Here is a 22969-nt window from a genome sequence, read left to right as displayed (position 1 = left end):
TCACAGCAGCAGCAGATGAGTCACAGCTATAGTTCTCGTAAGCTGAGTCACAGCTCTGTGGTCCTATATTAATTTTTATAATCAAGGATCAAAATGCTCAAGGATGAGTACAGTCATGAATTATGCAGAACATTGCAGTTACGTCAGATGTTTATCAGAGCCTTGGAAGAGAATGTGACTGGCGTGTCCCTGATGACGCCAACGCAGTACCTGAATTTCATGTCACGTGCCACACCTTCTTTCAAAGAGAGGAAACTAATTAACCTAATTGATTACAAAATAAATGATTTAAATAACATTACACAAAAAAGGCTCTTTTTTAATTTCTTGTTTTAAATATAATAGAAAAAATAGCCAACATAGCCACGTTATGAGCTTGTAGAATGGCTAATTGTGTGTGACATCATTGTATGACTAGTACAAAACAGGGCTTAAGTTATAATTGGATTTCTAATTGATTTAGTTATTTAAAAATGTTTTCATGCCAATCTGTTGATATATAAACCCAAAACCCCACGGTTCTTAATGATTTGATTAATCAAAAAGTATTCAGTAGAATAATCGCAAAGAAAATTGATTCTTGGATCCATCCAAATGGAGCCCTAAACACAACCTACATATTATCAAGGCTCAAGAAAAATAAACAGTAATCTGATCTGCAAACAAACTTACTTGACATACAAGGATTGTTTGATCATAAAACATTATTTAATTCTGCACACTGTACACTATGTGGCATACATTCATGTTCTGTTACCTCTGATGCTATGTTACTAATAATACTGTATAGTCGTACCCTGAGATTCAGCTTGAGGGGACAGGAAGAGGACATGACCAATTACTAAGGGCTTGTCAAAGTGCCAACACAACAAACGTGTAATCAAATAATTACCATAGATATACCATTAAGAATGAAGCACAACAAACACTTTCAATATCAACAACCAAATAATTACAGTAAAATGTTCAAAAGTCAACTGTGCAACACACTTCAAATGTCAAAACAGAAAAGACCCCCTTTTGGTCATTCAACATTCACTGTAGGCTAACCTCAGCTTAGAGAGTAAATAATGGCTACATTGTGACATGAGGTGTCACATCAAATGGAAACAATGCTGTACCCTTGCATTTAACATTTTTGTAGATTAAAACTCAAGATGTACAATAATTATGTTTTCCAAAGGACACCAAAAGCTATTTCTATGTTGTGTAATTCATTATGAAGAATTTCATTTAAAAAACAAATCCACAATTAAAAACAGATTACCCAGATCATATAGTCATGAAATAATTTATGTTCTGGTTCCTTGCTTTTTAATCTTACTTCATAATATTTAATATTCTGTATTCTAATGGATGATAAATATCATATCCAGTTTGGGAATATTTAACAATGTTCCACAGTAGATGCGTAGTGTTTTGAAATGAAACACTTGACCACATAAGAACACTGCTCGATGATTACAACACATTAGTACCAGTGACAGCAGCAGTCCACTGATTTGGAGCTTATTTATAGACATTCACAAATAAAGTAAAAAGTGATACATTAATTATGGTCCACTAAGGCCATGTTGGAAACATCTCGTGTTTGCCCTAGTTTTTGAGAACATCTTTAAACGGGCTGGAATAGCCTACCTGCTCTCACACAGCTTGCACACACAGCCACATTCAAAGTGTTGTTTCCTTTAAGTCTTTAGAATCAGCACTTGCTCCTCCAGCTGAACTTACAGCACACTTGATGCCGCCATCTACTTCCTTTGTAGTGTGCGTTGAGCTTCTGCTAATGGATCCATCTGCCTCTGGATCCACCCGGTCCTCATCTGAGGGCAGCAGAAGGAACACAGGCATCTTCAGGTGTTCAGGAGTCAGAAGACCTCGTTGATCATCAGCCCTGAACTGTGCTTTTGTCAACATCTCCAGTAGCCCTGACAGAAAGAGAAACGGCCTTCAACGCAAGTCAAATCATAATTTTTCTAACCGTGTTCTAAACTAATACGGTATTGAAAGTACTTAAAATGATTGACTGGTTAGACATCCATGGCATAAAAGCATTCTAAAGTCTACACTCTACACTGCTTTCAATATGTGGAGTAAAAGCAAGACATAAATGACCCATTTTTGGGTCATTTATTTTTGGAAATTTAGTCCAACCTCTGTTGGCCAGATAATCAGACATCTCCACATCTCGAGCAGGCTAAATTGTTGTGTCTTTTTATCTTTTGCCAGATGCCTCCTTTGTCAACAAAGGGAATGAACTCGTTCTCATGCTATTCTTCAAAAATGTGGAATGCCCTACCAAAAGGAGTAAAGGAGTGTAAAACCCTACTCACTTTCAAAACTGCCCTAAAGATACACCTTCAGGAGGCTGCAATTCAAAAATGGCCCCTGTCCAAGTCCTAACCTACCCATGTCCTAACCTAACCTACCCCCTACCCCCCCCTCTCTCTTTCTTCTTTTGTACATATTTTTCACTCTTCATACCAGTAACCTGTAAACTGATTGTATGACATTCTGTATAGTAGTGTGTATATCTGTCTGTCTCTTATATGTCATCATGATTTGTGTGCATGGGGATCTCATCTTAAACAAGCTAAGTGCTTAATGAGCTATCCAGTTTAGTAGACCTTGTATTGTGAATTTGTACTTCCATGTACTGTTATGTACTGCCATGTACTGTTCTCATGTCTTACTAAATAAAGTACATCAATAAATCAATCAATATCCTTTTTGGCATAAGGAGCTTTGTATCAGTGTATTTACAGGTCTGCCTAAAAAAAGTAATTATCAGACGACTGCAGGATCATACTGTATCACTCCAGTTCTAAGATATTTACACTGTCTCCCTGTGAAAGACAGGGAGAGATTGATATGCGCATGTTTCGATTATGTTGCCAACGGCTACCGGCACTATTCAGGTTGGAAGGGAACCTAAGATTTATCCCCAATCCAATCAGCCCACAAAGATCAACACAGGAACATGTCCCCATCTTAGTTTTGACCTGCCCCCCAGCAATCAGATCTAGAAAATTAACCACATGAACCCTACCGTCCCTATTCTGGGCATGCCATAATAGGCGAACATTAGTGACAATAGGCCAACATTCAGCGAAAATAGTAGATCTACAAGCTCACAACACAATGCTCTCAGGGTGTTGTAAGCTTCAAGTTGTGAGCTTGTAGATCGATTATTTTCGGCGAAGGGATTTGGTGTAAAGGGAAAAAAGGAGAGGGCCAAGCATAGAAACCTGGGGGACCCTGGTCAACCAGGTATTTAGGGTTTAAGTGGTTAAGAAAGGATGGCAACTAGATCAACATTCTGACTGGATATTGCTGGGGGGGGCCTACCATCCATGTCGTTCTTACTGGGCTTGGGCTGGTTCTTGGCACTGCCAGACTCCGGGTATGACTGGATCTCCACACCTCCAGTAGCCGATCCCCGTTCCTGGCACAAAGGCAGAATACAGAACACATATGTATGTGCATAACAGAAGGTAGATATACTGCATTGCGTTCATAGATCTGTTTTGGTGGTTTAGAGTCACAGAATTAATTTTCAAAGTTTTAATTATCTGGGGGATAACCAACCAACCAACCATCCATCCAGCTAACCTCAAGTCCTAGAGCAACATGAGTTTTTCCAACCTAATCTATTATCCACTGATCAGTTCTCCAGTCTATTCCGTTCTACCCCAATAGTCTATCAAGTAATATCAAGTTGTGTAAGTTGTGGTCGTAGCCTCTATGAGCAAAAGCTTACCTGAGTGGTTGCATTGTGTCCAGCAAGTCTGGAACTGCTTGGATCTTTACCTATTCATATCATACAGAGAAAACGAGTTTGATGTGACACAGCAGCACTCAACAAGTTAATGTACTCAGACTCCAAGAGCATGCAGAATGAAAAGTAAGGGTGGAGGGATAGAGACGGACATAAATAAATGATCTGGAAAAAAAAAACAATCTGGAGCTCACACCACTGTTTAATGGTCTAATGCTGCAGTGTGAATTAATGTACAGGTATAGTATAGTCACCTTTGATCTTGTCTAGTTGGAGCTTCTTATTGGCCAGTTTGAACACATTGGTGTACATGTTAATGGGATCAGGAGACCCAGCCTGAAATCACAGGAAATAAAGGTAAATATCAGTAAATATTGGCATCTGCAAATAAAGTTGATATTGACATTCAAATATCGGTCTCGGCTAAATTGTTATTTTAAACATCGGTATCGGCTAAGAATTTCCATATCAGTGCAACCCTAGTTTGCTACCATGCAGATGCTCTACCCACATACGAATCACATACTGTATGTACAATACATGTCGACACATTCTCACACACAGTTGACCAGTGCTCACCATGGTGACGATGGCATCCTGTGGTTTGAGCTGGTGTTTCTGGAGCACCCCAGAGAGAGCATCTTGTAGTTTTTTACTGGACTTCACCACAACACCCATTGTCTTGCCAGTGAACAACACCTCCAGCCTGAAACACACACACACACACACACATCTCATACAATATGAAGCGGAGGCTGGTTCTGCATCAGCATATCTGCGAAGATGTGCATAGCAATGCAGAGAAGGGTTTTCTGCGAAATAATGGTTGCTCGCTGACATGCAGACCTCTAAAACCTCAACTACACATTGGTTCTGGTTCTGTGCAGCAAACAAATGCTGACTGGTTGGACCAGAAAGGATATTCCCGCAGTTAAACTGCTACATATACAGCTGTGAGTGTTGTTCTTATGGTTTGCATTTATCTACACTTAAAATCATACCTCTACATTCTTTACAATGTACAATTGCATTCTTCATTCTGCACCTCCACTTCTATTATTGACTAGTGTTGTATTACACATTTTCAACACTAAACTTTATTTTGCTGTTCTGTAGGTAACTTCTTTGTGTAAATAGATTTGACAAAATACTACTGTACATTATATGTTATCTTCTTTTAACACAGCAACAGTTAACATTATCAGACATGCATTTAATTTGTCATGCAAATAAAATATGCATCAATAAAAACATCTCGTTTGAAATCCCCACTGAAGATGTCATCAGCAAGTTCATTTTCAAGCTTTCTACAGCCTACCTCTGAGACACAGAGGGAGTATACAGCAATGGAAAAGGACAGCATAGCCAATCAAAACGATCAGGTCCTGGTTTGCGTAATATTTCAGTGGGAGTAGCATAACATTCTCCACTGAGCTCATCATACTGTAGATGCAGGGTTAACACAATGGATTCTCTTCAGAATGGTGAGATTGAGAGTGGTTAGCTGCACTAGCCTACACCAGTGAGATCCTGTTGTAGTGAGAGAGGAAAGAACAGAAGAAGAAGTGCTGCGGTTGACTTACATAATTGTGACCCTCAGCTCCAGGTCGACTTCTTTGTCTCGCACCACTGAACAGTCCTGATCCAAGGATAGGGGATGCTGCAGAGAGAGCACAGAATTCTTAGGACAGCCAGGACAACCTGATGGGCTGTGAGGATATTGCAAGAGGAACCCCAAATAATTGTCAAAACTCGAAGATTTGAATACGATATTAATATTTTAAAAAACGTTTTTTTTAATTCTTTACATCCTTGAATAATGTGTTCAAGGTTGCACACGGCCCATCCATCTGACCATTTTACACGGCATCCGATTAGATCCCGTGTAAGATGGTCAGAATTTCTTTTTTTTAAGTGGGCCCTGATCCAGAGAAGGGGAACCAGGGTTTTTTTTAAATGGTGACAACCTACAACTTCAGGACCATCCACCTCACACCCCTTCCCACTCAGATCAGCTAACACAGGAGGTCTGTCCCTTAAACACCCTGGCCAAGACTCCAGTGTCTAAAGCCCAGTCCAGACCAAAGATTTGCAATGCAAATACTTTGCAATGACTTGCAACCACTTGCAACAGAATCGTAAAACTGTGGTTTGCAACAGTCCACACAAAGGTGCCGGGCTGCGACAGATTGACCATTTCCACAGCAACTGTATTGTCAGTCCCTTCAGGATATAGGATATAAACAGTAGACGGGCCGTCCCTAACAGACACACGGTGACAGACATCAAGGCGAGAGGCAGAGATAGTTGAGTTGTGAGTAACATTTTTGTTTGATCAGAAATGCCTTGCAACTTTTTGTTGAATCACATGCGACGCAATGAGCCGGTATGCAGCAACCTGCAACGGGGTATTGCAGAATGCTGCAACTGATCTCTGCAACGTTCTGCAACAGTTTTGTTGCAGAACTTAGACTTTCACGCCCCCCCCAGTGTCGTGCATAGTGAGGTTGTAGATCTGCTATTTTTATATTGTGTATATTGTAGGCGTCACCATTTGTGGACTAAACTGACAGCCGGGGCTGACAGAAAGTGCTCACCTTGTCTTTGCCACGGAGGTAGATGCTGACATCTTTGAGTGGGAAACCTCTCTTCTCACACAGGCTGGCCAGCATGTCTCTGAGGAGCAGGCCGGGCCGCGTGGGAGCCAGCGAGGCACTGCCGTCGGGCAGGTAGACGCAGCAGTAGCCCCCCTCCAGCCCGGGATGACTCCCACCCCCCTGCTCTGGGGAACAAGGACTCGAACGGCCATTCTGATTCAGGCAGATGGATATAAGGAGGGAGGAAGCTTGATTAGTGGAAATATAGAAAAAAGTACATTATAAATTTAAATTAAATCTCTCCCAAAAGCCGTCACCTCTTACTTCATATTGAGCAGTAATCATTCAGTTGTAAAAAGCATAGCTTTTAGTCACTCAGCCCTTGAGATGTACTGACCTGTATTTGCCTGTAGAGGGAGCCAAGTTCTACATTGCTGACTGACTTAAGTGGCATCTGTGAATCTTTTCTGCTCACAGCGACCTGTAGTTGGGACACGTCTATAGCTACATGGGGAAGAAACCCAGTAAATAACAACAGGTCATTACAAGTGAAGCATAATTCATTATAAACTGGATTGTCGCTTACCCCCCAAGGATCCTCTCTTGTGATGTGTTTTCTCCCCTGTGCTCTTTCCAACTGGACCATTCTGTTGGAGAAAGTGAAACCAAGCAGTTAGAATAGAACTGATATGATTATCATTCAACGCCATGTTTAGATGCAAAGCTGCACCTTGGCTTTGCATAGTGCCCTGGCCTCTCTCTTTCTCTCTCAAATACACACAGTCTGTGAGATTGCTCCTCAACTTAACTTGCACCCCAGGACTCCCAGATCACTTAAACAGTCTAGGCTGGCTTAGGGTAGGGGGAAACTTTCACAGCTATCAATGTGCTTGCTTTTCAAGATACTCAAAGGAGCCGTTTCCCAAGTAGCCTACACTGTACTTGGTGAAATACTTATACTCCACCAGCGCTTTGCTACAGTACTGTATGTCTCTTGTGAATAGCATCTCCCATGAGTCGTATCCCTGACCCCCACCTCCTTTCTATGTTATTATCATCAATTGCTTAAAACTGTATATTTTGTCATTTTTATTTTGTATCGTTTTGTCCAGCTATTTTCAGTGTTGAATGTTTAATGGACCACAATGGAAACAAGCCTCTGGCTTTTTGTGTATCATCCATTTGGCGTCTTTTTTGAACTAGTACTCTAGTAATTATAAAATATTCAATCAAAACACACACTCACAGAGAACATTTCCTCCAAGGATCCCTTGGAGTTTGGTTTAGAATTGAGCGTTGGAAGAGGCTTGCCCCCCACAGTGGCCACGGTGCAGCTCTGGTAGAGAGGAGAGCGTACAAAGCGTCTGTAGCTGTCCATTTTCATCAGCTTGAACACCTGACAGGCACAGCACAACAGAGCAGTGAGGACAAACGATGCATTTTCAACTGAAAAAAGTGCCCTGGAAGTGTTTTTGAAAGATACATTATGATAATGGTTTCAGGTGCGTGCGTGCGTGTGTGCCTATGTCAGACCTGTGTCTGGGCCTTGTCAAATATGTGAGGTGTGGGTTGATGGAGGTCTTGCTTCTCTATTCGGGCTGTATCATCAATGTTGACCGAGTATGGAGCGCTGTCAGACAGGTAGGTGTTATAGACAGAGGCAGCCTCTTCTTTTAACTGCAAACAAGAACACAGTCACAAACACCCTGCATAAACTTAAGTGAATCATTTAGCTCAAATATGACAGCATGACAAACTATTTCTGTTTTCGGTTTCACAAACAAGTACCAGTTCCATTATGCTTAACTATAAATAGCCAGTTTTCAGTATATTGATTTAGTTCAGGTTGACATACCCTACAGCCTATACACACAATTTGACCCCTTGTACCCTTGTTGGTCCCACCAAATGTATTATATAGAACTTTCAGTAAGGCGGTTGAAAACGGAGTCAGGCAGTTGAAGTTGGGTTTTACCCATTGAATAAGGAATGACTCTGTTCCCAAATGCTTACCAAATGATTTGAATCTGGTTATGGCTACTCACACATCTATGCAGCCAGTGCAACCGATTTTGTCAGGGGAAAGCCAGCTAATGAATGGAATTGATTGCCATCGATATTAAACCAACAGCCTATTCAAAAGAGCAGAGTTGCTGAGAAGCAGTCTGAAATGATTATGTTCTTTCATTTTATTACTGTAAATCTAAGTGACTAATGTAAAGACTTCCGTGGAAATGTAAGTAATACCAGAATCTCAAGTACCATAGCCAGTAGGATTACTCAGCAAGACACTTGGAATCAAGGTGTGTGCAGTCAAACACATACCCTGCAGAAACTAAATGTTCATTAAATACCAGGTTGGGAATTATGATTTATGTGGGCAGTGACGCAGGGGCAGGGTTAATAGACTTAATGGTTCCCCAGAATTTGGAGAGGTTATCCACGTTATTAGACATTGAGTTAAGATACAATTCTTATTTGCATTTCCTTATGTAAACACATCATTTATTGTGGGGATATCAAAATCTAATCCAGAAAGAAGAGTGGATTCTCTAGCTTTAGCCTAAGCAGCATTACATCCATGAATGAAAGCAGAGATCTCCATGGTTTGGCTCTTTTCTTGCTTCTATATATTTTTTCAAATTTATTTTGGGGCATCTTTATGTTTTTATTTCAGTTAGATACAGTGAACAGAGAGACAGGAAAGGCAGGGTTGAGAGGGAAAATGCCTTGGCTCATGTATAGTGACCTCAGAACTGAGGTCACTATACAGAGAGACTGTAGCCTCATTTATAGCCTTATTTATTATGGATATGCGCTCTTCTTACACAGTGAGCCACCAGGGCGCCCTGTGAGAGTTGGTAAATTACAAGATGGGATAGGTTCAGTTTATCACAGCTAACCCTAAAGGCGCACTCACACCAAAAATGCTTTTGTCGCTATGTGCCGCCAAGTCGCTGTCGCCTAAAACACTTACATCAAACAGCGCCAACGGGGAGCGGATTACTTGTTGTTGCATCCAGGGAGGCTCCAGGCAGTATTTGTTGTAGAGTTATGTACAGTAATAGAGGGATACACCAAATAGAAAATGAAACAACTTTTACCATACCTTGCCTGAACTGCTAGCCGGAATCTTCTTGAACTTTTCACAAGCCTGCCAGAACAGAATATTCTCTTCACTGACCTCAGACTTCAAAAAGGCCTGTAGAAACAAACACATCATAAACATAGTCAAAACCATTATCAATTGTGTTCCAATGGAGACCGTGTAGTTATTAGTCACAAACTCTTGTTACTACTTTATTGGTTAAATACTGTATATTTATAACCCCCCCCCACACACACACACACACACACACACACACACACACACACACACACACACACACACACTTTTCACAGGTCACTGGCAGATCTCTGTTCAGATAAAGTGCATTAAGTGAGTCATCATCCAAGCAACAATCCAATTGGATTATCAATGTCATCATGTCATTATTTTATAATGGTGCTCTAATGAAATTTGTGCGGTGTGTGTGTGTGTGTCTCTCTGCCCGTCTCGGGTCCCTGTCCATCTCCCTGTCCGTCCATCTATGGCGGTGTGTCTCACCGTAAAGTAGCGTACTCCAGCAGGGTCCTCCAGTAGCTTTTCAAAGCAGACAGCCCAACACAGAACATTGTTCGCCTGACCAACCTCCCCAGCCGGAGACCCTGGAAGACTGGAGCTGCTGCCTCCATGGCCTCTAGCAGACATGTTCAGCTCTGAAACGCACACAGCAGCACAAACTAAGCATCGTAGTGCAGGAGACGGATATTAAGGCTTTAAGTGTCATGCATAGACATGTTCAGTTCTTAGAAATATGACAGCATGCAGATGCGCACGCACTCACACATACCTCCATCTGATACTGCCTGGCTCTGAAATAGAGATGAAGAGATATCGTGAGTGTTTATGCCAAAAAAACAACCTCAATTTGTTAGACAGAAAATATAAAAAGCATGTGATGTTGATCTGAGGTAAATGCTTTCAACATGCACATTCTCATACAAAAATATATGTTTTGAATTGAGAAGTGTGATGAGCAGCTGCATGCTTTTTGTTTAGCTAGAGTAGGTTTACAGTAGGTCTACAGGATGATACGCTGTTGGTACAGACAGGAAGAGGGTGTGGCATTAGACAGCCACCGTTCATTCACAGCTTTTTCAGACGTCAGTTCTATTCAAATGACTCAGGCGTTGTTTCACAACAACCATATCCTCATGAAAGAGTAGGGCCTGTGTTTCTCTGCCTTCCTTTATGTGACTCAAACAAAACACAAACCTAATTCACAAAGGGCTCCTCCATTCTTCCTGCCGTGTGTTTGTTTTCAGGCTTATAAGAACAGTGTTCCAGAAGAAGCATAAGCTTTGGAAACCGTTCTGTAAGGAGGATGTATAAGAGTCTGTTGCATCTCGTGAAGAGCCATTAGTACGTATAAACCGTGCACAATACGCAGTGACAGGAAGAGCTTCTATGTAGATATTCACACCTCTATCAGAACCAAACCAAAATAAACAGTCAGTCTCTCACAGACAGTAGTGTAGACAGCAGTGACCAGGACCGGTCACTGCTGTCTACACTGAAAAGATTGGCAAACGAGCCTGGCTAACGTTCCACTCAAGCAGGGCTGGTCTGTTTCAGTAGAAGCTAGCTGTGTTCATATAGCCTGATGTCTGGCATCACTGAAAACACCAGAAACATATCTTTTGCAGTTAAGAGAACTTATCAACTTAAATAACTGTTTTAATAGTACTGCTAGATCTATGAACAAACCATCAACTAAAACAATCTCCTAAATCTTTACCAATAAAATCCAAAGGTATTAACATTCACTTTTCATAGTCTTTTAAAAAGAAACGTACGGTCAGACCTAACCAACTCTGTGCCATCATACAGTACATTCCTCCACAGCCACACATCTCTAGTTTATTTGATGATGAAACTAGCCAAACATAACAAAAGAGTTAGTTTCCCACTCACCATATGGCCAACAGGAATGCGAAGACCTTTACCCTTATTTGCCATGATGGCGCGAGCTCAAAGCCACAAAAACAACAATCCTAAAAGTCGTGCACACAGTCAGTGTTCACAGTGGAGTGATCCACCAAAGATTGATACACTGCCTCAACACTCATCACTTGAGACTTCCTGTCACTTCCTGCCTGACAGAGAAGTCTCACCGTCGCAAGTCACAAAAGAGGAAGTTATGGTTACTACTATATGATGAAAGTGGCATGCAGGCTGCCTCTTAATCAACCCACTGTAGTGGGCACACAGAAACATGCATGCATAAGCATAAATTTGCTCTGTATGTGGCAAAATACTGTACTTTTGTTCTGTTGTACACACTGTAACTTAAGCTCCGTCTCACAGCTGCAGTTTTCATGCCAACTTACTACTACTTACTGTAGTTTGAACAACTCTAGTTAACTGTACTTGAGAAGTAATGCTACCTTTTGAGGAACTGTTTGCACTCTGTAACATGTCACCAGATGTCATGTTTCCATTCCTTTTATTTTTTCCTCTGCCTACAAACACTAAGGTACACATAATTGTCATTATCTGTCCATCCATATTCAAATAAACTATAATGACTAATGATTTATTTCCTCCTTTCACTACTTGACTTTTTTTCTTTTTTTACATACAGTACATGTAACAATGTCCAGCCTTTACTAGAACGAATAGATTACCATCAAATTGTCATTCTGTAATTTCTCACACTGGTATTACTCTATAAAGACATTACTCATGCTGAGACAGATTTGACAAGAGTTACAACTTACTGTAACTTATGTAGCATCACTTCTATAAAGAATGCATACATTTTAAAATAGCCTATCAGAAGTCAGATTCCATCTGCAGAGGAAACAGACAATAAAAAACTCAACTAACATGTAGGATACAGGTAAAGATGTGAGTTGAGTGCATAGCTGTGTCCCACAAACCAACTAAATAATTATTGTGTATGGAAAATGTGTTAATTTCAGGCACCATTTCCAACTTGTAAATTTAAGGCACCACCAAAAATGATAGTGATAGCTGTGTGCATAAAATGACAGTCATACCTTGTTGTCGACCATGATGATACATTTCTTGATGTGTTTCTTATACTTTCTGTAATGTTTTTTCACTGTGCTTTTGGCAAATCGATACACACTACTAAGACGAATCCTGGCGACCATCTTCACAAACAGAACACAATATTAGGCTATATAGAAACAAATGTAGCCTATAGAATGTTTAATTAAATGTCAGACTTTCTCCAAGTAGCCTGACCTCAAACAAACACTTGATGTCGCACCTGAAACAGGTGACAATTAGCTGATCGCGCTCGTGCATCTCATTGGCCATTGGCCCCCTGCATCCGCAGATTCCCCATTGGTTCATGTCACAAACTGAGACTGGTAGGTTGCTGATCAACTGGTCGTCTAGGTCTAGTCTTGAGGAAATGATAGGGATCTTCAAGCCTATACTGCACCTCTCCTGGTATCGAGGCTTAATTTTAGACCTTATCTGCGAGAAACATGGAGCATTGGCTACATGTTTGTACAAGTTCAGGCTTTAATTTGCAAGGAAAGTCGTAGCGTATTCAAAAGATTTCACCGACGTGAAACAGCGCTTCACCAGAGAGTGAGAGATCAATCAACAGCACCCTCTCCTGGCCATTGCGTGAATAAAGTAAAGCAACATAACATTGCTCTCTCTCTCTCTCTCTCTCTCTCTCTCTCTCTCTCTCTCTCTCTCTCTCTCTCTCTCTCTCTCTCTCTCTCTCTCTCTCTCTCTCTCTCTCTCTCTCTCTCTCTCTCTCTCTCTCTCTCTCTCTCTCTCTCTCTCTCTCTCTCTGTTTGAAATGTTATGTCATCCTCTTCATCATAATAACCAGTGGTGTAAAGTAACTAAGTACATGTACTCAAGTACTGTACTTGAGTACAACTTTTAGGTATTTTTTTACTTTACTTGAGTATTTGCAATTGTCTATACTTTTACTTCCACTCCACTTACATCTCAGAGGCAAATATTGTACTTTTACTCCACTACAGTTATTTATATCCTTTCTTACAATCCGCAAACCTGCAAATACTTTTGCACTTATACACCACCCCACCATCGTCATCATCATCATCATCATCATCATCATCATCATCATCAATAACATCAACACCAACAATAACAAGAAAAGCAGCAGCATCAACAGCAGTGCCATCATATGTGTTTCAAAGCATTACAGGCATATTGGAGTCCAGGAATGAATACATTTGCATTGTGTTATCAATGTTTACAGTGTTCAGTTTCACTGCATTTCCCAGTACAAAGGACAGGCTGTAGTTTAGGCAAAGTAGAGATACTCACTCTCCTCCATGGAATACAGTGGATGAAGACACAAAACTGATGCAACAGGTAAAAATAAAACCATTAAATTACCAAAATATCTTTATTACTCTTACTTTAACCACTTATATTGTAAATTTACGCACTTTCAACCTGGTGGCCCTATTTTTGGGCCTTTTGTTTTTAAATTCTAAACAATAGCAAAAATAGTACATCTACAAGTTCACAATGGGTGCGTTCGGATATTACGCACCGGAGCACACTCGCCTATTAGTTTGTATTGGCCAGTGCGCTCAGTGCTGTATTTTCAAACGCACCCAATGCATGCAGCGTGCGTTTGTTCTTCAATGGGTTTGTTTTCTGTTGAAAAAGAGAACATTTCATTTTAAATGTGTGTTGGCACTTTTGTGAGGAGTAGGACATGATAGGATTATGGTTGATTGATTTGAATTTTGAGTTCTCACAGAATTGTAAATATGCGTATACATTGATGACAAGTTTTCTGTCTAACAGATAATGGATGTGACAGAGATGTCGCTGTATCATGGACTTGGTATTCTCTTGATAAGTAAGAAAGCACTATTTTTGTTGAACAATTTGATATTTCCTCATGAAAATTGTCAGCGCTCACATGTTTTGTCTTCCCTATACTGTAGGTCAGGTTTGTTCTTCCTGCATACATGTCCAATGCCTGAGTTGTAATATCACAGGTGATGCACCTTTCACTGTTTATATTTAAACTGTGTTGTAATGTATGATAAAGTTCAAGAAAGCTGTTCTGATAAATGATCAATTTACTCCTCCTTTGTCTCTGTTTCACCTATCACCTTTCTACTAGATGATGGTACGGTCTGCTTCAATGGTCAGTAAACAATTTCCTCTGTTTTCTTATTGTTGTTTTTTCATATATACATATATGTGTGTGTATGTATGTATGTTTGTTTTGTTATGTTTATTTTTTTAATAAGGTGGCCGGTCTAAAGTTCATGCTGACCAATGTTCTGTTCTCTTTTCATTTTCGTGCTAATTTCCCTAGAAGTTCCAGGGAACTGCACTCTTAAAGGTAGATTGAAGAAGTGACTGACATGAATGACATCGCAATATCTGCATTACCACTTTTACAGAGATTAGGCATCTTTTGACTGACTTGATGTTCTACTTGTCAGATTTCCAGGTGTCTCTGAATTCCAGCGGTGGGTTTGCCTTGGATGAGGGTGATTCCATCACCATGAACTGTACCCACAACCTGCCCCCTTTGCCCCTGGAGTTGCCCCTGGAGTTCACGTGGAAGAAGGATGCTCATACCCTGGAGGGTCGCAATGCCAGTAGCCTAACGCTGATGAAAGTGTTTACCATTGACCAGGGCCAATACACCTGCGGTATCCAGAGTCGCTGTGGCAATTTCAGCTCTTTGCCACAGAAGGTCACTGTTGCAAGTAGTTATTCATATTTTTTATTGTCTATCTATTGTCTTGAAAATGAATGAACTAGAAGTTGGAGAATATGGCATGTTGAAGTCCTTGAACTGGAAATAAACAGTAGAAATGTGTAACGCTTTCTTAATCATCAGTGTTGTGGTATCTCAGACTTTGTATAACTGCCTGCGTTTTGTGTTCTTTGTTTTTCTTTTCTGTCTGTCTGTCTGTCTGTCTGTCTGTGTGTGTGTTTCCCAGCCAACAGTGCAGTGATTCTGATCATCTGTGGCCTTTCTGCAGTGTTTCTGGTTGTGTGTCTAGGACTGGCTATGAAGTACAAGTTGAAAACGGAGACTGGTAAGACTGGCCTTTTCTGTTTAACTAAAAATTAAATGTATTAACTTAATGATGCTTAATAATAATAATAATAATAATAAACAAAGCTTTATAAGTGCACATGTTTAGCGGTACTGTTTAACCTGAATAATGCACCCTGAAGGATGCAATGAACCATTTGGGTACATTCATTTTTGGTTTTTGCCCTGTTCCCTTCTGTCCTTCTTTTCATCTGTCTTTCTGTCTTCCTGTCTGTCTGCCGTTTGTCTCTACAGCTCAGAATCGGAGAAGGAAACTTCAGCTTCAACAGAACCAAAGGGGTCCAGAGATGAGACCTAGAGATGCCTGACTCACTTCTTATATCTTCCAATCAATCTAATCTGTATGCCTCTGGCTGAGGCATAAAACATGTTTTGAGTAACTACGTAACTACGTTGAGTGATACGTGTAAGCTGTAAATATGTAAACTCTTCTGTATAATAGTTCTAATGAATGTTAAAGCATCATGGGTTTCACAGCTCTTTATTTCAGGTTTATCTGGGGAGCCAGTGCCTGGGTCCCAAAGTGTCACGCTGGGTCAATACTGACAGTCACTTGTCATATGATGTTATATTATTGAGGGACCCCATTCAAACAGATTCATAAACGGGGAACTTTTCGGATTTCTCTCCATCTCATCAGTCTATGGTTGTACTGTACTGTACTGTATATATCCGAGCGAAACGCCCATATGGTTTCAGTAATAATATTAAAGAGAAATACAGCAAAGTGCACTGAGTTTGTTTGTGAAATACACTCATGAGCATGGACTGCTTTATGCAAATCTACTAAGACATGAGGGTCCATTGAAGGGACAATACCACTTCTAATGTGAAGCTGTAAATATTTAGATTATTAATTAGCCTATTTATGTAGTTTATTATGTTACTAATAGTTTGTTAATGTGATGGTGATTGATTGATTGATTGAATACTTTATTTAGAAAAGACATGGAAACATGAAGTCTTATCTCTAGCTCAAGCATTTCTAGAAGGACAGTATGAGTAATCTGAGTTCTCAGAAGTATACATACAAATGGGAGGGGAGAGAAACATTATGAAGAACTGTCTGCCACTAGGTGGCGCCATCAGACTTTGTTTTGACCACGATGCAGCAATGAAAATCGGTGTTCCTATTATTTCCTGCCTGCACACTCATCATGGGCAGACCCATCCTGTTCATTGGTATCAAAATACACTTAAATTAAAGTACAAAAGTACTCATTATGCAGAAAGTCCCATATTTTGCAATGTTTCAAATGTATAAAAATCTTTTGAAAATAGCAGATCTACAAGCTCACAATGCGTCGCATCGCGACCCGCGTGTGTGTGAGAGACAGAGAGAGAGAGATAATGTGTGCATGCCTGCATGCATGCATGTGTGCACGCACACACGTACGCATGCAGGTCAGCTGTAGTTCCACCCACGAGAGATGGTGTAAGAAGCTGTTTCCAAGGCTGTTCAGTTGAGGAAAATGTTTTAATCCAGTAATAAAACAAGAGTGAAAATAATCCAAATGAATCCTTTGCTCTCAGGAGCACACATGATGTTCACAGCATGATCAGTTTACTCATGATGATAAAAAGGCCTCCGTTCCCTAGGCTTGATGCTCTGCCATATGGTGAGTTATCAGGACTGTGCTTTTTGTGTGTGTGTGTGTGTGTGTGTGTGTGTGTGTGTGTGTGTGTGTGTGTGTGTGTGTGTGTTGGGTTTCTTAGCAGGTGGTAAGGGATAATCCAGCTAAAGCTCCAGTGCAAAGTGAGGATGGAGTGATGGAGGGACGGGCAGAGAGAGGAGGGAGGGCTGAGTTGATAATTCTGGCCTCCTAATCCTGTCCATTCCACCCTCCCCCTCATCCTGCTTGCGAACTCCAACCCAGGAGACATTCTTATCACATTTGCATGCACACACACAAACATACAGTACATACAGAGACAGGCACACACACACACACACACACACACACACACACACAGACGCACATGTAAAGATAGACTCACCCACTTTGGGAGGAAGACGAAGACGAGAAGGCCACCGGTGCCTTTTGCGTCCCCCTGATAGCTAACATACCTGTTAGCTTCACCTGAGGATGTAGCTTCAGCCGCTCATTGGAGCCACAGAAACATACGGCATCATGGGAGAAGCTCAAAGGGTACGTTAGCCTCTCTGCTTTCATTATTTCATATGCTCCATTATGCTTCAATGTGCCTTGCATCTACAAGGTGTCACTGAGTGCCCTTTAAACACCAAAGCATGTGTTGTCTATCATTGGTTGATATTTGGTTGTGGTGTCTGTTTTGTAGGTTGTTGTGCTTTCAGGGATGTAACTTACCTCATTAATCAGTTGGTCATTATACGAATGGTGCCTAGCAAACACTGGTTATGTTCTCAAACAAGAGACAGATGAAGTGTGCCAGAGCTGTAGTGTAGACGTCTACTAAGTCATGTCATATTTACTGACATCCTGGCAAAGGTCAACCTCTGACAAAGGTCAGAGGTTGAGAGTTCTGGAAAGTTTGACATTGACTGTGTCTGAAAGAATTCACTCAAAGTCATTCACTACTACCCTATATATGAAGGTCTATGTAGAGTCCGACTATATACAGTATAGTGAACGCATCGGTTAAAACTGTTAGTCGGGTCGACGTAATTTTGGCCAAACAAGTAAAACGTGCCAGAACATCATAGTAGTGCTTGGTTAGTGACCATAGTTAAAAGGTAGGGTATAATAATGATCACATTATATTCAGACAGCACTACAAAATGGCAAATATAATGGACTATGTGCAAATAGTGACCCCAGCAACTACAAAATACAGTAGTGAGTAGTGAGTGATTTCGAACATAACCCTCTGTTGCTCTCTACCTTTTGGGCATATGATTGTCATAGCAAGCTATAACCATGTGAACCATGGAGGGAAAGATAGGGTCAGTTACTTCCTGGTTCACTCAAAAGGTACACTGACTTTGCAAGAATGAAATAAGCAGTATAACAAAAGCACGTATATTTACACAAAACTACTTTACCGATGCCATTGGTCAAAGCAGAAATAATAATATAACCGTTAATTCTTAATTAATGTTAATTCAATCTTTACATTGAAAAATGCAAAGGACTAATCATAACATAGGTGTCAGTATACAGGTTAAACATATTCCCATTACTCAGAGCAGACCACCAGCATCAGTGGTACGACATACGACTTTCTCTTCATAAATGAAAGGCTGTGTCTTAGTTCTCCACAAATATAAGAAGGGATTCTCTCAGAACAACCAGTTCATTAACATATGTACTGACTGAGTACTGACAGTGTTGCATGTTGTTCCTTCCACTGAGTTCTCTTCATGTTCCTGTCTCTGAGTGAACTAAAGAAAACTCCTATTCTTCCATGCAGGGTTTACTGTCAGTCATTGAAAAACTGAAGGGGGCCACAGAGAAAGAATTGAGGATAGTTCTGCTGGGTTTGGACAATGCCGGCAAAACAACACTGCTGAAGAGCCTTGCCTCTGAAGACATTGACACAATCACACCCACACAGGTGAGGGGAAGCTGCAACACACACACGCACACGCACACGCACACGCGCGCGCGCACACACACACACACACACACACACACACACACACACACACACACACACACACACACACACACACACACACACACACACACACACACACACACACACACACACACACACACACACACACACACACACTCACACACACACACACACACACTCACACACACACAAAGCTGCACACGACTGCAATTATTGTAAGTGAATGTGAATTTCATTTTACAGTATGTGACCGCCTGGTGTCAGTTTATATAGTATGTTTTACTACAGCTATCTCGCTAGGTAGGCTACTCTAATATAATATGCATCATTTTGCGACATATACTACTATACATAAGCCTTCAATTAAGTCAGAACAGGTGTATCTCACAAGCTCTCATTCAAAGAATGAGTCACTTTCAGCTGTTTTTCCTGCAGCAAGCTGTGAAATGAGATGTTAAAGAATGTCTCATTAGGAGGAGATAGACCACTAGACCATCTGGATTTGCATACTCTCACAGCACTCACAACACTCTCACAGCTCTTGAGCGTTTAATGTATGTTTTGTAATAATGTTAATATACGTATACTCCTCTGCCTCAGGGATGTAGTGGAGTAGGAGTATTGAAAATACTCCAGTAAAGTAAAAAAAAAAAAACTCAAAATTGTACTTAAGTTCAGTACTTGACTACATGTACAGTACTTGTTACTTTCCACCACTGGTAAGGTCCCACTGGTAAGGTGGGTTTGATCCTTTGAGTCTTATCCTCAGCTGGCCTGTAGGATAATGTTGTTGCACAACCACCATGTGAACTAAATGTTATGGAAGAAGCTGTGGCTTTACTTACTGCGTAGCATTTCCAGTGTAAAACTCAATTTATAGTATACTTCTCACCACCGTCATATTTATGACGGCATGCTTGCCAAAAAGTTATTTTGGCAAGCGACTTCCTAGTGCGATGGAGCAGTAGGCTATAAATTAAGCTTAAGTGAGTTCAGTGGATCACATGCATGGTTCTTCTGGCATTAGTAGGATCACAATTCATTTAGACAATGTTCTTTATTTTGTGGCCTTCTAATTCTAGATCAAACTGGGACATTCCTTTCTTGCAGCAGCCATTTGTGATGTAACAGTTTTCCAAATAGGACACTGATATACAGTAACATTGCTGTGTCTTTGACCTCAGGGCTTTAACATAAAGTGTGTGGCTTCTCACGGCATGAAACTAAATGTCTGGGACATCGGGGGACAACGAATGATCAGATCCTTCTGGAAGAAGTATCTAGAAAACACAGACCTGTTGGTGAGTGGCTGTTCATCCAGAATTGTGTTTCTTTGTTTGTTGAAACAGCAGTTTCCGTCTTTTTTCTTTTGCATCATTACTTCCTTTTGAACAACTGTTGACTGTTTCTGTATAAGAGAACAAATGAGTTAGTAAACCCTGTTAAATCCAATTAACACCCATCAATTAGAGCAGTGTTCATGCTGCAAAGGTTAACCACATGACCCCTGGCATCCACATTCTAGGGTGAACATTCAGCCAAAATAGCCGATCTACAAGCTCCCAGAGCTTTGGTGTAGAAGGAAATACAAGCAGACGTAGTATAAAGCCCTGGGGGACCCCGGACAACTGGGTTTAAGTGGTTAATATGATGATAAACTCTTTCATCAGTAAGTCTCACTGATTTGATGTATGATTCCCTCTTTCAGATCTATGTTATAGATAGTGCAGACAAAAAGCGATTTGAGGAGACAGGATTGGTAAGTCTGAAGTACAATTTAATGACAATAAAACTGTAACACCCAACACAATTTGCAATGTGAACATCATCCATCCATGCATGTGTGTGTGTGTGTGTGTGTGTGTGTGTGTGTGTGTGTGTGTGTGTGTGTGTGTGTGTGTGTGTGTGTGTGTGTGTGTGTGTGTGTGTGTGTGTGTGTGTGTGTGTGTGTGTGTGTGTGTGTGTGTGTGTGTGTGTGTGTGTGTGTGTGTGTGTGTGTGTGTGTGTGTGTGCGCGCGCGCGCGTGTGTGTGTGTGTGTGCAGGAACTTTCCGAGCTGTTCGATGATGAGAACCTAAAGGATGTTCCAGTGCTCATCTTTGCCAACAAACAGGACCTGGTCACAGCATCGCCGGCCAGTGAGATTGCTGAAGGACTCAACCTGCACACATACCGGTGTGTATGCTAACTATGCAAATATATCGCCGCTGTCAGGTGGAAACCTTGTATGTCCAAAATCGTTCCTTTTTTATAAAAACAAAATAAGTAAAAAATAGTGAAAATAGCAGATCTACAATTCTCTGCTTTTGTGTGACACACTGCATGATAAAGAAGGGCGTTAATTTACGAAAAAAACATAAAAATGTGAAACATGGAGAAGATTCAAGGTTTCTGCCCGACAGCATTATTATGTTGGTTACTCGTACACGCATTATTTCAATTGACATAGACAATAATAACAACCTGCACACATACAGGGACCGCGAGTGGCAGATTCAGGCCTGCTCTGCTGTGTCAGGGGAAGGAGTTCAGGTAAGATCCACCTCTACGGTTAAAGAGAACTCAAAGTAAACACACAGCAAGTACCATCAAAACTAATACAACTGATTTTCTTGCTTTTTATATTTAACAATATTCTATCTAAAAATAAAAATAAATCCCAGCTATGATATTTATTTTTAAATATTCTGGATTGTATTTGTTGTACGTCTCTCTCTCTCTCTCTCTCTCTCTCTCTCTCTCTCTCTCTCTCTCATCCCTGACAGGATGGCATGAACTGGATTTGCAGCAATATTGTGAATAAGAGGAAATAAATGAATATCCCCAGTCCCAACTACATCCAAAAGAAGAAGTTACTCTTATCTTGACACAGTCTGGTTGTGAAGTTGGAACAGCCGTGAGGCATTTATCAAGCAATTGATCACCACCGTCTACAGTATAAACACTGCACCAGTGGGAGATGAACGATTTGTTCTTACTTCCAGACTTTCCAAGATGTGCAAATATAGCTACTGTTTAGCTACAGGAATCTTCCATGTCCTGGGGTTGCTCTACAGGAGAATTGGTGGGCGTTCTTTCTTTACAACAGCAGTGTGTAGCCATGTTGATCTATAGTTATGTTTTCATTCTATCAAATAGTGTGCGTACAATGTATGTTTGTGTTCTGAGATTTTTGACATTAAAATAATTAGACCTTTTTGCTCTTGTAGTGTTTTCATGACCTATTTGATAAAAATGATATATCTATATCTATATCTATATCTATATCTATCTATCTATCTATCTATCTATCTATCTATCTACTGTATCTATCTATCTATCTATCTATCTATCTATATCTATATCTATATCTATATAATTATTTTTTTTAAATACCAGAGATTGAAGAAACATCTAATTAGTGTAGAGATTATTGTTTCAAACTCAACAAATGGTGCAACCAAAATCTCTGCCGCACACCTGGTGGATTATCTCAATACTGAACCCTTACATTCCTAGAGGAATACCAGTGATGTGTTGCTCTGGGAAACTGAGTGAAGAGTCTTGGGTGACCTCGTTTACAGTGAGCTTGCTTGGTCTCGCTACCCACAGAAGATCCACCTCTCCCGGTGTAATACCTAGCAGCATCCTCCCCAGGTTTGTCCTTCAGGGCAACCTTGATATTAGCTGTAATGGATCCATTTTTTATGGCTCCTAGAACAGTAATTGACTGTGTTATTGACTGTTTTACTGACTGTAATTGACTGTCTTAACTCTAGACCCACAGCCACTATTACTTCATCTACAACAGATACAACAGCAGCTCATACTGTAGCTGAGGACAGTTAGACCTAATTGCTGTCTGATTCAGTTGTAATGGTTAATTATTTCTTT

General features: G+C 40.6%; 3 protein-coding genes and 1 long non-coding RNA gene across 6 annotated transcripts; 3 read left to right on the top strand and 1 right to left on the bottom strand.

The window, feature by feature from the left end:
- Positions 1–711: 711 nt before the first annotated feature.
- Positions 712–11515, bottom strand: rgs14b (regulator of G protein signaling 14b). 2 transcript variants are annotated; one of them, XM_084085917.1, is made up of 15 exons: positions 11393–11515; positions 10269–10290; positions 9983–10134; positions 9485–9577; positions 7909–8052; positions 7622–7771; positions 6962–7022; positions 6773–6879; positions 6376–6588; positions 5362–5438; positions 4358–4484; positions 4033–4114; positions 3761–3810; positions 3349–3445; positions 712–1928 (listed from the first exon to the last, which is right to left on the bottom strand). In XM_084085917.1, exons 1-15 carry the CDS (start codon positions 11435–11437, stop codon positions 1672–1674), a joined length of 1677 nt encoding a protein of 558 aa, XP_083942043.1. In that variant the 5' UTR covers positions 11438–11515; the 3' UTR covers positions 712–1671. The 2 variants fall into 2 exon arrangements, with proteins under 2 accessions (XP_083942043.1, XP_083942044.1); XM_084085918.1 differs by having other exon boundaries at positions 3367–3445.
- Positions 11516–13724: 2209 nt separating this feature from the next.
- Positions 13725–14459, top strand: LOC311033621. Its single transcript, XR_014599513.1, has 3 exons — positions 13725–13813; positions 14258–14312; positions 14401–14459. It is a non-coding gene; the product is annotated as an uncharacterized lncRNA (long non-coding RNA).
- Positions 14460–14586: 127 nt separating this feature from the next.
- Positions 14587–15877, top strand: LOC311065557 (uncharacterized protein). The gene is made up of 5 exons (XM_084085952.1): positions 14587–14606; positions 14781–14807; positions 14911–15180; positions 15418–15516; positions 15771–15877. The coding sequence occupies exons 3-5, from the start codon at positions 14973–14975 to the stop codon at positions 15842–15844; spliced, it is 381 nt and encodes a 126-aa protein (XP_083942078.1). The 5' UTR covers positions 14587–14606; positions 14781–14807; positions 14911–14972; the 3' UTR covers positions 15845–15877.
- Positions 15878–17420: 1543 nt separating this feature from the next.
- On the top strand, positions 17421–22292 carry arl3l1 (ADP ribosylation factor like GTPase 3, like 1). Of its 2 annotated transcripts, none has more exons than XM_084041130.1 (7): positions 17421–17686; positions 18930–19073; positions 20282–20398; positions 20806–20856; positions 21141–21271; positions 21574–21628; positions 21862–22292. In XM_084041130.1, exons 1-7 carry the CDS (start codon positions 17669–17671, stop codon positions 21907–21909), a joined length of 564 nt encoding a protein of 187 aa, XP_083897256.1. In that variant the 5' UTR covers positions 17421–17668; the 3' UTR covers positions 21910–22292. The 2 variants fall into 2 exon arrangements, with proteins under 2 accessions (XP_083897256.1, XP_083897257.1); XM_084041131.1 differs by having other exon boundaries at positions 21574–21663.
- The last annotated feature ends 677 nt before the right edge of the window (positions 22293–22969 follow it).

The sequence above is a fragment of the Gymnoscopelus microlampas genome (genome assembly GCF_963454915.1).
Source record: "Gymnoscopelus microlampas genome assembly, chromosome: 18".
NCBI lineage: Eukaryota > Metazoa > Chordata > Actinopteri > Myctophiformes > Myctophidae > Gymnoscopelus > Gymnoscopelus microlampas.
The sequence above is the reverse complement of the archived record's forward strand: the minus strand, read 5'-3'. Positions and strand labels throughout refer to the sequence as shown.

Excerpts from the sequence above, each read along its gene's own strand:
- rgs14b (XM_084085917.1), bottom strand. The coding sequence starts at position 11,437 with ATGGCAAATAAGGGTAAAGGTCTTCGCATTCCTGTTGGCCATATG. Across the intron at positions 5,439-6,375 it reads ACCTCCGTGGCAAAGACAAG|CATCCCCTATCCTTGGATCA; the intron begins GTGAGCACTTTC and ends CTCTCTCTGCAG. Across the intron at positions 4,115-4,357 it reads AGGATGCCATCGTCACCATG|GCTGGGTCTCCTGATCCCAT; the intron begins GTGAGCACTGGT and ends CTGTGATTTCAG.
- LOC311065557 (XM_084085952.1), top strand. The coding sequence starts at position 14,973 with ATGAACTGTACCCACAACCTGCCCCCTTTGCCCCTGGAGTTGCCCCTG. Across the intron at positions 15,181-15,417 it reads ACAGAAGGTCACTGTTGCAA|CCAACAGTGCAGTGATTCTG; the intron begins GTAGTTATTCAT and ends TGTGTTTCCCAG. Across the intron at positions 15,517-15,770 it reads CAAGTTGAAAACGGAGACTG|CTCAGAATCGGAGAAGGAAA; the intron begins GTAAGACTGGCC and ends TTGTCTCTACAG.
- arl3l1 (XM_084041130.1), top strand. Across the intron at positions 19,074-20,281 it reads ACACAATCACACCCACACAG|GGCTTTAACATAAAGTGTGT; the intron begins GTGAGGGGAAGC and ends CTTTGACCTCAG. Across the intron at positions 21,272-21,573 it reads CTCAACCTGCACACATACCG|GGACCGCGAGTGGCAGATTC; the intron begins GTGTGTATGCTA and ends GCACACATACAG.